The sequence below is a fragment of the Oryctolagus cuniculus genome, chromosome 2 (genome assembly GCF_964237555.1).
Source record: "Oryctolagus cuniculus chromosome 2, mOryCun1.1, whole genome shotgun sequence".
Taxonomy (NCBI): domain Eukaryota; kingdom Metazoa; phylum Chordata; class Mammalia; order Lagomorpha; family Leporidae; genus Oryctolagus; species Oryctolagus cuniculus.
The window spans coordinates 2,841,945-2,853,964 of NC_091433.1; the positions used below are offsets into that span (position 1 = coordinate 2,841,945).

A 12,020-nucleotide genomic window follows, 5' to 3' on the forward strand; every position below is an offset into this window, starting at 1 on the left:
GCACCAAGCGAGCCTGGCGGCGGGGAGTCAGGCGCGCACAGGCACTGGCCGCGTGCAGCCAGCCGGTGTCAGGAGCGCATTCCCACTGGCGTCCAGCGAGCTGGCGGCCAGCGCATGCACACTGGCGGCTGGTAGCCCCCTGGCCCCAGTGCCACTCCCTTCGTGTTCCACTCCTGGGCGGCCCCTCACCCAGGGGCTGGCGCTTTGGCCTCCCCAGGTGGGTAGGAAGACTGCTTGGGGGTTGGTGTTTTGCCAGCTCAATGGGCAGTGACGTCACATGAAGTGGACCCTTCAGATCAAGGGGCGGCCCCTGCCCTCACGCCTGGGGTCAAGCCGGCACCACCGGTGGCTTCCCCTGGCAGTTGTCTAAAGGAAGGGCAGGCACCGGCTGCTTCTGGGTGCTATGGCTCTCGCTTCTTTTAAAATTTTTTTTAAAAATTTATTTGAGAGAGAGAGAGAGAGAGAGACAGAGATCTTCCATCCACTTGGTCACTCCCCAAACACCCACGACAGCGGGGCCTGGGCCAGGCCGGGTCTCCCACGTGGCTGGCAGTGGCCCAAGCACCAGCGTCCTCTGCCACCTTGTCAGGCGCACTAGCAGGGAGCTGGATGGAAAGTGGCGCAGCCGGGACTTGAACCAGTGCTCGGGGAAGGGCTGCTGGCGTTGGGGGCGGTGGCGTAACCTCCGGGCCACACTGCCGGCCCCTGTCCTGCCTGCCCACTCCTTGGAAGCAGCTCTCCTTTCCTGGGTGGGTGGGCCGTAGCTCCGCCTATGGGGTGGGGGGACGTGGGATTTGCCGCCAGGAGCGCCTGGTGCCTCCTGGGAGTGCCCCAGGCGGAGTCGCCACCAGAGGGAGGGAGACGTGGAGTCTGGCGCAGCTGCAGCCCCAGGACACCTCCTGCCCCGCCCCCCAGCCATGGGAGGGGCCAGGGGACCCAGCCTGAGGGTCTCCCCTCGCCGGCGCTGGATTTGCTCCCGCGGCCCAGGGTGCGTGGGCTCTGTGCCAGGCCACGTGCGCCCCTTCTGTTTCCGCGGCCGCATCCCCACAGCCACCTGGCTGCTTTCCCGGGCGCGCAGAGCAGTGGGGACAGAGGCTCCCCACCTGGGCGCTGCCCTGGGCCCCGTTCCCAGGGGCAAGCCCCCTGTCCCCGCCTCGGCCGGCTCCTGGGCCCCTTGTGTGGCTCCGCCCACTTGGCCCTAAGCACTGGCCCTGGCTGTGGCCTGCTGTCCCTGGGCATCGCCCCTCTCCGCGTCTCCTGGCGCGTGCGCAGCCTCCGGCCCGGCCCTCCCCGTCCCCCCGCAACCCCCCAGCACCTGCTCTCCGCCCCAGGGCACGCGAAGCCTCTGACTTCGTCCTGGCCTCCGGGCGGACCCTGCATCCTTTCCCCTGGGCGCTCCCTGGGCTGTGCCTCTGCCTGGCCCCCGGCCCGCACACGGTGGGCTGACACGCAGACCCTGACTCCCAGCCTCTGCCGGCCTCCCTGGCCCTGGCAGGACTGGTGAAGGGGGCGTCAGTGTCGCCGGCCTGCCACCAGGAAGGCTCATAGGGTGCCCGGGACGTGCCGGCAGCGGCCGCGGGGCATTACTGCCATCAGCGCCCAGTGGGCGGCAGGTGCAGCCCCCAAGCCCCTCACCCCGGCCGGGACGCTGCATGCGGCCCTGCTGGGTTCCAGACACCACTGCTCACTCCGGTCCGGTCCGCCCCGGCCTGAGCCCGTGCACGCCTGGGGCCGCCCCACCCCCAGCGGACCCAGGCCCCCTGCGGACCCGTTGCCCTGGCGACCACCGACCCCATCCCTGATGGTCACCTCGCTGCCCCCAGGCTCCGCCATGGACAGCGGAAGTGGGTTTGGTTTGGTCCGGGAGCTGCCGCCAGTTTCGCAGGTGGCAGGGCCAGGTTTGTGCTCTGACCCCGCGGCGGCCATGGCTGCTGGCTCCTGCCTTGCAGTGGCCTGGACCACCCGGGGCCCCGAGCTCCAGGCAGGGAAGCCCTTTGCACAGAGCCGAAGCGTTTATCTGACAGCAAAGTGTCCGAGAGGAGCCGGGCGGGACGCTCGGGCTTCTGACGGCCACCTCTGGGGGTGCCCATCGGATGGGGGGGGGTCGCATGCTGTGTGCTGATTGGCTTAGGCTCATGGAGGTGGGGGGGGTCTCCTGGAGCCGGCCCGACTCTCCCCAGGGGCTCGGCCCCCTCCCCCGCCCGCTCTGGGAGAAAGGTTGCCCCCCGGGGTGACTTAGAGCACAAGGTCGCAGGTGCAGCACCGAAGCTGTCAGCCGGGAGAGGCCGGCGGGACCGGAGCTCCAGCCACAGCCGGCAGCCTGCTCGGGAGGGGCCGCGGGCCCCCAGCCCCACCGAGCGGCGTCAGCAGCCACAGCTTTGAAGGGTGCGCAGGTGGGAGGCTAGAAAGCCCCTCCCCCAGCCTGTGATCTGGTGACCCGCGGCTGCCCGCGTGTGGACGGCTCAGGTGTGCGCAGCCTCCCTGGGGACCACCTGAGTCCCCGTGTGCCCTCCTCAGCTAGGCCCTCCCAGGGAGGGGACCCTGGGCGCAGGCCCTAGGGGAGAGCGTGCCAGGCGCCTCCCCCGACCCCGGCCCCGGCCCCTTCTGGGGCTGAGCACTCGCCCACCTGCGCTCCTCTCGCCCTTATGCTGGCTCGCGCACGCACTCCACTGCCCCGCAGGACCCCAGGGCGCGCCCCTCCAGCCCTCCGCCCAGCCTGGGGTCTCCCTCAGCCCCGGGCCCTCGCCTTGCTGTCCCTGCCCCGGGCCCGGTGCCTCCCCCACCCCTGGTCCTGGCTCAAGGTCCAAGGGGTTGGAGGACAGACGTCACCACCTGCTTTCTTACTGCCTGGACACGCGCATTTATGCCGGCGGGGAAGCCACGGTGGGGTGGGCCCGGCCCGCGGACGCGGCCTGAGCTGTCCAGCCCGCGCCTGGCAGCCCCTCCAGTTCTGCACTGGGTGTGCATGCGACCCCAGCTGTGCACTGTGCTCCGTGACGCTGCGGGTGCCGCCCCTCCCCCCGCCGCCGGGATCCCAGCGGTTCTCGGTCCCTACCCCCACGGCGGGCGTCGTGAGCAGGGCGGCAGCGCCGAGGGCGCGGGGCTCCTTTCCTCGCTGATTCCTTTGCTTCCGTTGCGTCCCCAGCGCCGGCCACACAGCAGGCCGCGGCCAGCGTTTTGCAAGGCGGCCACTCCTGGGACGGCGCCCTGGGCGTGGGCTCCCGCGGTCCTCGCCAGCAATCGGCCAGCCCTGGGGCTGATCCTGGTTCTGGTTCCAGCCCGGCGCCTGGGTCTGAGTCGGCCCTGGTGCCGCTGGGCTCTGGGGTCCCTGCGGCTCTCCGCTGTGCGCGGCGTCTCCGGCTCGGTGCCTTTAGTTCCGGGTCGCCGGGGCTCCGCGTGCGAGCTTCCTGCTCTGAGTGGATTTCCCGCGTGAGGATTTTGAGATCATTCATTCTGCTCGCGGCCCAGCTGCGGCTTGCTGGTTTTATCTGCGCTCTGGTGAGGGGCAGAGGAAGTCTCCCGTGTTCCTGGCGTCGTCTTCCTCGTAGGTCCTCGCTCCCTGCTTCGTGGGTTCCGTGTCCCTCTGCGTGGCTGTCCTGGATGGGACTATTCCTAGAATTTCTCTCTCAGCAGGCTCGTTAGCGGCACTTTCTGGACCCTGTGCCTTTGCCGAACTTAAACTTGGTTCTAACGGCTTCCCAGTGGCATCTCAGGTTTCCTGCCACACTGAGCCTCGTCACCCGCGCCGTGTCGCCCGCGCAGTGTCGCCCGCGCCCTGTGCGGGAGCAGCAGCTGCGCGTCCCCACACCTGTCTGCTGCACAGGGCTGACTTCATGCTGTGCACTCGGGAGACGCCCACAACCCGGGGTTTTAAAACTTCGTTGCGATTTGTTCTGTGTCTAAAACAAGGTCCGTCCTAGAGGATGTCCCACGTGCTGGTGACAGCGATGTGAGCCTGGTGACAGCCATGGGAGCCGGTGACGGCCGTGGGCGGGCTGTGCTGCCAGTGTCTGTGGGCCGGCAGACCCGGATGTGACCTTGCTGGCTCCTCCTGCGGGGTGAGGCCCCTCCCCGCTCTCGTCCCCTGCTCGATGGCGGCTGCCTGGGGGCTGGGCACAGCCCCCCCTGCCCGGAGGATCCTGGTCACGACACAGGGGCCTCTGTCTGTGCCCGGGTCCCTGTCGCAGCCCGTCTGACAAGACAAGCTCTGTGCCCCGGGTCTTTTCATTGGGGGAATTCAGTCCATTTACACTGAGTTCCTGATAACCGATGAATCAGTCCTGCCGGTTCTAAGAAAAACTTGGCTACTATGAATATCCTTTAAAAAAAAAAAAAGATTTACTTTTTATTCTGTTGAAAGAGCTGGGCTGAGGTGGGAGAGATCTTCCACCCAATGGTTCACTCCCTGAGTGGCCGAAACAGCCGGGGCTGGGCCGGGCCAAAGCCAGGAGCCTGGAACTCCATCCGGGTCTCCCACGTGGGTGCAGGGGCCCACGCACCTGGGCCATCTTCCACTATCTTCCCAGATGCATTAGCAGGGAGTGGGATCAGAAGTGGAGCAGCCGGGACTCGAACCCATGGGATGCCGGTGTCGCAGGCTGTGCCACAGTGCTGACCCCATACTTGTTTTTTTTTTTTTTTTTAAGATTTATTTTGAAAGGCAGAGTTATAAAGACAGGGAGAGAAAGAGGGAGAGAAGGAGAGAGGGAGGGGGAGAGGGAGAGGGAGAGACGTCTCCCATCCCCTGGTTCACTCCCCAGATGGCCACAACGGCCAGCAGGAGCCAGGAGCTTTTTCCCGGTCTCCCATGGGGTGCAGGGGCCCAAGCACTTGGCCATCCTCCACTGCCTTCCCAGGCCACAGCAGGAGCTGTATGGGATTGGAGCAGCCGGGACTTGAACCCGCGCCCATACAGGATGCCCGCGTCGCAGGCAGAGGGCTTAGCCCACTACACCACAGCTCCCTGCCCCTGTTCTTTTCTCCTCAGTCTCACCCACCCAGGCGGCCCTGTGACGGGGCGGGACCCCTCCCCCCATCCCCTCCCCCCCCTCCTGCCCTGCCCCCTCCTGCCAGCGTCACCGGGGAAGGGTCCCTGCTGGCCGCCCTCCCGCCCGAGGTGTCTGGTGAGAAGTCGGCGCCCTCACCAGAGACCCGGCGTTGCCCCTCGAGCTGTGCCGTTGGGAGCGGGCAGCTCGCCCGGCCCAGCGCGGCCTCGTCCCCGCGGCCCCCTCCAGCCCTGCGGCCTGGTTCCCGCGGTCCCCCCCCCCCCGTGGGGAGGCCGCGCCCACGCGCCTGCCGCACCTCCTCTCCCTCCCCCCAGGACGCGCTCCTCTCCTCTCCTCTGTATTCTTGGCCCTGTCTCTGAGGCCAGAGCTCCGTGGTTTAGTTTGTCACCGAGGCCTCCAGCACCGCTGTTCTTGGCCTCGCCGGGCGCTTCCCACCTTCGCTGGCGGTTCTTCCCTACTCTGCTGCGCGCCCGCCCCGCGCCTATCAGGGATCCGCGCACCTGCGCGCCTCCGCCCCAGCCCATTGCGCGCCACTTCCAGGATCCGTGCACCTGCGCACCAGTCCGCGCGGGTCTCTGCGCCCTCATCGCCATCTCTGGAGCGTGAGACCAGAGCGTCCCTGTGTCCTTGCAGCTGTCCACATCCCCACCGCTCGGGGGTGCCTGTGGTCACGCTGTGCTCCTGGGGGACCTGTCCCCTGCCCTCCGCAGAGTGGCCTTCCCGGGCCTGAGGCGTCCACACTGAACTGTGGCCTTGCGGCTGGCAGCGCCGGCTCTAGTCCACTAGGGCGTGTGGCCTCCTTGTGTCTCCTCCAGGGTTGTGGGGGTTCCGGGGGGGGGCGGTGGGGGTCATCCTTGTGCCAGGGCCGGGGCCGGGTGCATGGCTGCGCGGCTGCGCATGCTCGGAGGGGAGCTGCGGTGGGCCGGACCCTCAGTGGGGCCCGAGCTGCCCAGGAGAAGGGGTTGTGGGGGCACTGTGGGGGGAGGGGTGATGGCCTCAACCCCCCGCGGATGTGAGCCCTGGCTTCTGTGGCCCCCGCGGTGCCGCCTCACTTGTCCCACACAGGGGTCGCTGCACCTGCTGCCGCCCAGGGTTGGGACTGAGGAGCTGCGGTGCTACGCGGCGCGTGTGCGGTCTGTGCAGTGGGGCACGGGTTAGGGTCGCTGTGGGCCCCCCGGGACGAGATGCAGACTGTGGGGGAGGGGGCGACTGTCCTGGTGCGGAGGAAGGGTGGACCGCTTGTGTGCACCGGTGGGCGGTGCTTCTGCCCAACCCACCCCCACTTCCTTCCCGCCCCACCCACCGCGGGTCAGCAGGGGTCCTGCCTGGCGGGGCTCTGTGTCGCCAGTGGGGGGCAGTGGTTATGGTGAAAGGCCTTCCGGCGTCCGCGCGGTCACTGCCCGCACCCGTCCTGGGGTCCCCGGAGACCACTGCGGACTTGGGCGGGAGCCGTGCGAGCTCTCCGGCTGCGGGGGCCGCCACGGGGTCGCCTTGGAGACCCGGACGCTGGGCCGCCGCGGAGTGGTGGCGCGGGCGGGAGGGGCTGCCCGGGCCTGGAGCTGCTTCGGGGGACCCCCGCGCGCGCGTGCCCCGGAAAACACCCGTAAGGACGCAGGCGCCGCTCGTCTATTAGCCTTTGTTAAAAGCATCACAACTGATTTATTGAGTTTTAAAAAGGAGACGTGAGAAAGCACGCGTGGTGTCTGTTAGGCGCCTCCGCCGGCTGTGCGGGCCTCGCTCCCACGGCCCGTACGTGGAGCCGGCAGGCGGGGTTTCCACGCACCCGCCACGATCTTGACGATAACATGGGGGACACAGGGAGCTGCGGGACGCCACCCGCCTCCCTCGGTGACCCGCAGGCCGGGCGCAGGAGGACGCCTCGCAGCGCGGGCGCGGGTCGGGGTCCGGGAGCCCAGGTCTGCACGCAGGTACCGGGGAGGGGCTTGGGTGCGGCTGTGTCCCCCCACCCCAGAGGCTGCCCTCGTCCCCCGCGTGTGCCAGAGGTGACGGAGCCCTTGCGCCCTGGACAACGCTCAGGTCACCCGCCTGGGTCCTGGCTGCCCTGCGGGGCTCAGGGTTGCTCCCCGGCCACCCCGCCTGCTGGCGGCTACTGCGCCGCCACCCTCACTTCCCCCGGCCAGGTTGCTGTGGGCTCCCTTGGGCTGTGCGGACAACTCGGTGCCTCTAGGAGGGGTCCCCATCTCCCACCTTTCCGGAGCCAGGTGAGGAGTGGACCAGTGGGGCAGGACACGCCCCCTACTGGCGAGAGCGAGGAACTGCAAGCGCTGGGTTCCTCGGCGCCTCTGGACCCCAGAGGAGGGGGCCCAGGACCTTGTGGGAAAGCGATCCCGAGGACCACCTGGGTGGTCACAGAGTGGACCACCCGCCACCTCCGGAGGGTGCAGGCGGCCTGGCAGGGTCAGCGCCGGCCTCAGCGGCCTCCCAGAGGGACCCGGCTCGGCCAGAAGCAGGCCCAGCGAGTGCGGGCTCCAGGTGCAGAGACGCAGCCGGAGTGGGCGGGGACGGCAGGGGCTGGACAGAGGGAGGAGGGTCTGTCCCCCGGGCGGGCAAGGCTGGAGGAGGGGGCTTCCCCGCAGGTCCTCGACGCCTGGCTCATGGGCGGAGCCCTCCACGGGGCGCAGGACGGAGTGGGCGTGGCCTCGGCATCAGCTCACCAGGTAGCTGCGCCTCTCGTGGGGGTTGATGCTCAGGACCACGCCCGAGTGGTTGCCTAGGAAACAGAGAGGCCGCCTGAGCCCACGCCCCCCAGCCCAGGCCGGCGGAGGCGGGGCTGTGCAGGGACATGGTGGCGGCCTCAGCCAGTGCGCCGGTGGCGGGCGTCCCAGGCAGGGGAGTGTGCTGGGGGGGGCTCTCCAGGTTGCCTGCCTGTGTGGGTGCCTGAGGGCGGGGCTCCCGGTGCCATCGCAAGACGAGCAGTGGACGCCCACTGACCTGCACGGGGGCTGCCCCCGGGACTGGCAGCAAGGGGGTGCACGAGGGGCTGCGGCTCTGCCCCCTCCTGGCGCCGGGCACTGCAGGGCGCGGCGTGGGGAGAGAGGGTGGCGTGGCGCCAGTTACGACGGGGTCGGTACTCGAGTGGACGGGTGGCGCCCCTCCCTGAGGGCTGGGGTCCTCCCGAGACCCCATGTCCCCAGTGGCCTCTCTGGGCCTGAGTCCCTGACCCGTGAGGCCATGACGGGGACACGGGGGACTCTGGGGTGTGCCAGGAGCGAATTCCAGCTCCAGCGCCCGCGGGCGAGGACGGGGCCTCTCTGCCCGGACTGCTCTCCCTCAGCGCGCTGGCCCACAGACCTGCAGAGGGGATCTGGCACCGCGACCCTGGCCCGTGCTCGCAGAACGCAGCGGAGCCGGCTGGGGCGGGGGGGGGCTGGCAGCACAGGGCCCCGACCTCCAGCGGGGGGCGCTCCTGAGTCCCGCTGGTCATCCTGCTCCGTGCCCTGAGGCCCGGCCCCTCCCCTCGGGGGCGGGGTCTGTGCTCCCTGTGGACGTGGACGGACTGTTGGGGGGGGAGGGGGTGCCTGAACAGACAGAGCAAGGTGCGGGGCCAGGGTGACTCCGAGGGCCGCAAGCTGACACAGCACGCGCCAGGCTGGCCATCTCTGTCCGCTCGGGCTAGAGGCCCGGAGAGGCCGTGGCAGGGGCTCTGGGGCGCGGCGCGGCCCACGGGAGGACTGCGGCCTGCCGCTGACCGCGGGAGAGCCCCGTGTGGGTGGGGGGTGGGGGGCAGTGCCGACTCGGCTGCCCGTGCCAGGGAACTCGCGTGGGGAAGGCCCCCAGCGATCCGGCCAGGAGGGCTTCCTGGAGGGGCCTGCCCTCTCCTGCCCCCAGGGGGGGGGCCTGCCCTCTCCTGTCCCCCGGGGGCGGGGCCTGCCCTCTCCTGCCCCCGGGGGCGGGGCCTGCCCTCTCCTGTCCCCCGGGGGCGGGGCCTGCCCTCTCCTGCCCCCGGGGGCGGGGCCTGCCCTCTCCTGCCCCCAGGGGCGGGGCCTGGGCCGGCCCTCACCCTGGCTCACGCCGTGCGCGTCCTCGCTGTGGCTCACGGGGCTCGTCATCTCCTGCTCCTTCTCGTTGTGCATCTGCGCGTACACCGTCCTGCCCGGGCGTTTCCTGCGGGCGGGAGCGCGGGGGGCGGGGCTGTGGGCGGGGCCTGGCTCCAGGGGCCCCGCCCCAGGCACCGCCCACCCCCGGGCCAGTAGCTCCACTGGGGCACGTTCTCATCTTCCTGTCGTGGGCCCCCAGTCTCTCGGAGCGCTCGAGCCGAGCCCCGCGGGCTCAGCCGCTCTGCCGGCACAGGGGGCCGCCCTCCCCAGCGACTCCAGAGCAGACAGCAGTCACGGCGCCATTCCGCGCCCCCGAGCCGCCCAGGAGCGCCGTGGGCAGGTGTGCCTGGGCCTGGGCCAGCGCTGGGCTGAAACATGGGTCAGGCGCGACTCCTGGGCGACAAGGGAGGCCACCCCAGGGGACGCGTCCCTCCCAGGCTGGCCAGGGCCTCACTGCTCCCCAGGGACCCTGTCACTGTGCTCCCTCGGTTTCCATGGCAACAGCTCTACGCAGGAGGCCCGGTGCGGCCCCCACGTCCCAGCCTCAGGGGGACTTTGTAGGGGGGTGAGTTCCCCACCCCCGTGTCCACACCCCGGTCCAGGCCACGGGGACAACCCCAGCTGTTTGCCTCCAGCGCCCCTGTTCTGATCCGAGCTCCACACGGCTGCCCCCGCCACAGGCAGAGGCTCAGGGCAGGTCAGGGACTGGCTAAGCCCCGGGCCGCGTGGGCAGCTGGGAGGGGCCGAGGTGGCCACGTCTTGCCAGGTCCCAGGCACCTGGACATCAGAGGGCTTTAGGGCTCCAAGGAGCGAACGGCACCCGCCTCCCCCACGCCGTGGGCGCCAGTAGCACGTGCCGGTCACTCGAGGGGCTTCTGTGGCAGCCGGCGGGGACGCACCGACCTCTGCCACCCCAGGGACCCCCAGCTCCACGCCCCAGGCAAGGTCAGGCTGCCCGGGGCTCCGAGTGGGTGGTGACCAGTCCTGAGGGGGGCAGCCAATGTGAGCGCCTCTCAGAAGGGAAGCAGGCGCCGTGTGCGCCCCCACCCCGGACACCCCGAGCCCGCTTTGCGGGAGCAGCTGGTCCCCACACCGCAGCCCTCAGGGGTGGAACGGGTGAGGGGCCGAGGGGCCTGGGCCGGGGTGTGACCCTCCCGGAGGTTGCCCCTGTGAGGGTGGGTGGAGCCGGGACTGGGGAGTCCGCCCATCCCCGCCTGCGCCCTCCTACCCGTGCCCTGCTGGGGGCCCCCACTTGCCTTTTGAACTTGTAGAGGACGAAGGCGCCCGCTGCAAAGAGCCCGGCCACGAAGAGAACCACGGCCGCCCAGTAGCCGCTGCCGCCGCTGCCCAGCCTCTGTGCACCTGCAAGGAAGCGGCCGTGAGGGGGAGGGGCGCCAAGGGCTCGGCCCCACGGGGCACCTGGCGAGGAGAGCCAGGAGGCCCCGCCTCTCACCTGCGTCCACGTCCCTCAGGGCCACCAGGACACGGAGCCCGGCGCGCAGGAGGAAGCTGATCTTCTGAGCCGCCAGCGCCTGCCGCAGGGCCGCGAGCCTCTGGAAGCAGAACGCGGCGTCAGGGGCGCCAGGGGCAGCCGGGGCCGAGCTGACCCCCTGAGCCGGGCGGCCGGGGCCGAGCTGACCCCTGTGGGAGACGGGAGCAGCGAGCCCGGCGGCCGGCAGTCACCACGCATGCTGCGGGGACCCCCGGGGCGCCCGGCTGCTGCCCTCTCTCAGGCTCCCTGCCTGCAGGTGCTGGGAGATGGAGACCCCGGCCGTGGTCAGGGAGGGCTTCCCGGAGGGGGTGCCCCAGCGGAAGGAGGCGTCTTGTGGACCATGGGTGCCCCTTCCAGGTGCTGGACCCAGGCGTATCCGGCACCAGCGGCCGCTCCTGGGCTGGCTCCGTCTCCCCGTGCCTGCGCCCCTCGCGCCGGCCTTTGCCTTTCCGCCAGCCGCCAGTGTCTCCCGGGATGCGGGTGTGCGTCTCCCGCTGACCCGGGCAGCACCTCTGTGGCCCGCGTCTCCTGCTCCCCATGCACTGGGCGATAGCCCTCGGCAATGCCTGTGCTCCTGGGGTCACAGCCCAGACCCCAGGACTGTCTTGTCTCTCCAGAAAACGCCCTGGGCGCCTCCGTCACCTTCGCTGTCCCTCGTGGTGGGGGGCGGGGCCCAGCTCCTCCCCGGTGACACCCCACCCCAGCCTCACTCTGTAAGATCGGGCCCCTCCCCCTGCCGGAGGTGTGGGGCCTGGTGCCAGCTCCACCGCCTGGGTGAGCAGTTACATCACCCAGGCACACCAAGGCTCTGCAAGGCGAGGGGGCAGGCATCCCACGTGGGCGCCAGTTCGAGTCCCGGCTGCTCCACTTCCGGTCCAGCTCCCTGCTGTGCCCTGGGAAAGCAGAGGAAGATGCCCAGGTGCTTGGGGCCCTGCACCCACGTGGGAGACCGGGAGAAGCTCCTGGCTCCTGACCGTTGTGGCCAGCTGGGGGGTGAACCAGCGCATGGAAGACCTTACTCTCGGTCTCTGCTTCTGCCTAACTCTGCATTTCAAATAATAAAAAAACCTGAGAACCTTTCATCCGCACGAACAATCTAGAGGGTTCTGGCGCCTTCCCAGGTGATTCACTCACCCCCGCCCCGAGCCTCCCTGGCCGCCCCGCCCCGGGCAGCCAGTCTGCCTCCGTGGAGTCACGTGGGCCGTGTGGCTCCCGTGGCCGAGCACTGGGCTCTCAAAGCTGTGCTCACCCAGCTGGGGTCAGTGCAGCCTCCAGGCACAGGCCACGCCCCTTCACGCCCCGGTCAGCGGGGGACACCCAGCTGCTCCACGTGGGGCTCTCCTGGGTCACGTGTCGGGTACACACCTGGCCGCGGGACTGCTGGCTCCCGTGGTCACGCTGTCCAGCCCCCCGCCCCCGGCACCCATGGGGGTCTCCTTGTCCGCTTCCTTGCCAAGGCCCACT

At 70.1% G+C, this 12,020-nt stretch overlaps 1 protein-coding gene across 3 annotated transcripts in view; it reads right to left on the reverse strand.

The window, feature by feature from the left end:
• Nucleotides 1-6,635: 6,635 nt before the first annotated feature.
• The window catches only part of SORCS2 (sortilin related VPS10 domain containing receptor 2), a 212,613-nt gene continuing 207,228 nt past the window's right edge, over nucleotides 6,636-12,020 (reverse strand). For 2 of the 3 annotated variants that reach the window (XM_070069545.1, XM_070069547.1), the window contains exons 24-28: nucleotides 10,518-10,617; nucleotides 10,321-10,426; nucleotides 9,028-9,131; nucleotides 7,959-8,038; nucleotides 6,636-7,737 (exon numbers count right to left, since the gene is read on the reverse strand). In XM_070069545.1, coding sequence (XP_069925646.1) covers nucleotides 7,714-7,737; nucleotides 7,959-8,038; nucleotides 9,028-9,131; nucleotides 10,321-10,426; nucleotides 10,518-10,617 — 414 coding nt within the window. In that variant the 3' untranslated portion in view covers nucleotides 6,636-7,713. The remainder of the gene's footprint in view (nucleotides 7,738-7,958; nucleotides 8,039-9,027; nucleotides 9,132-10,320; nucleotides 10,427-10,517; nucleotides 10,618-12,020) is intronic. The other variant, XM_070069546.1, reaches the window with a different exon arrangement.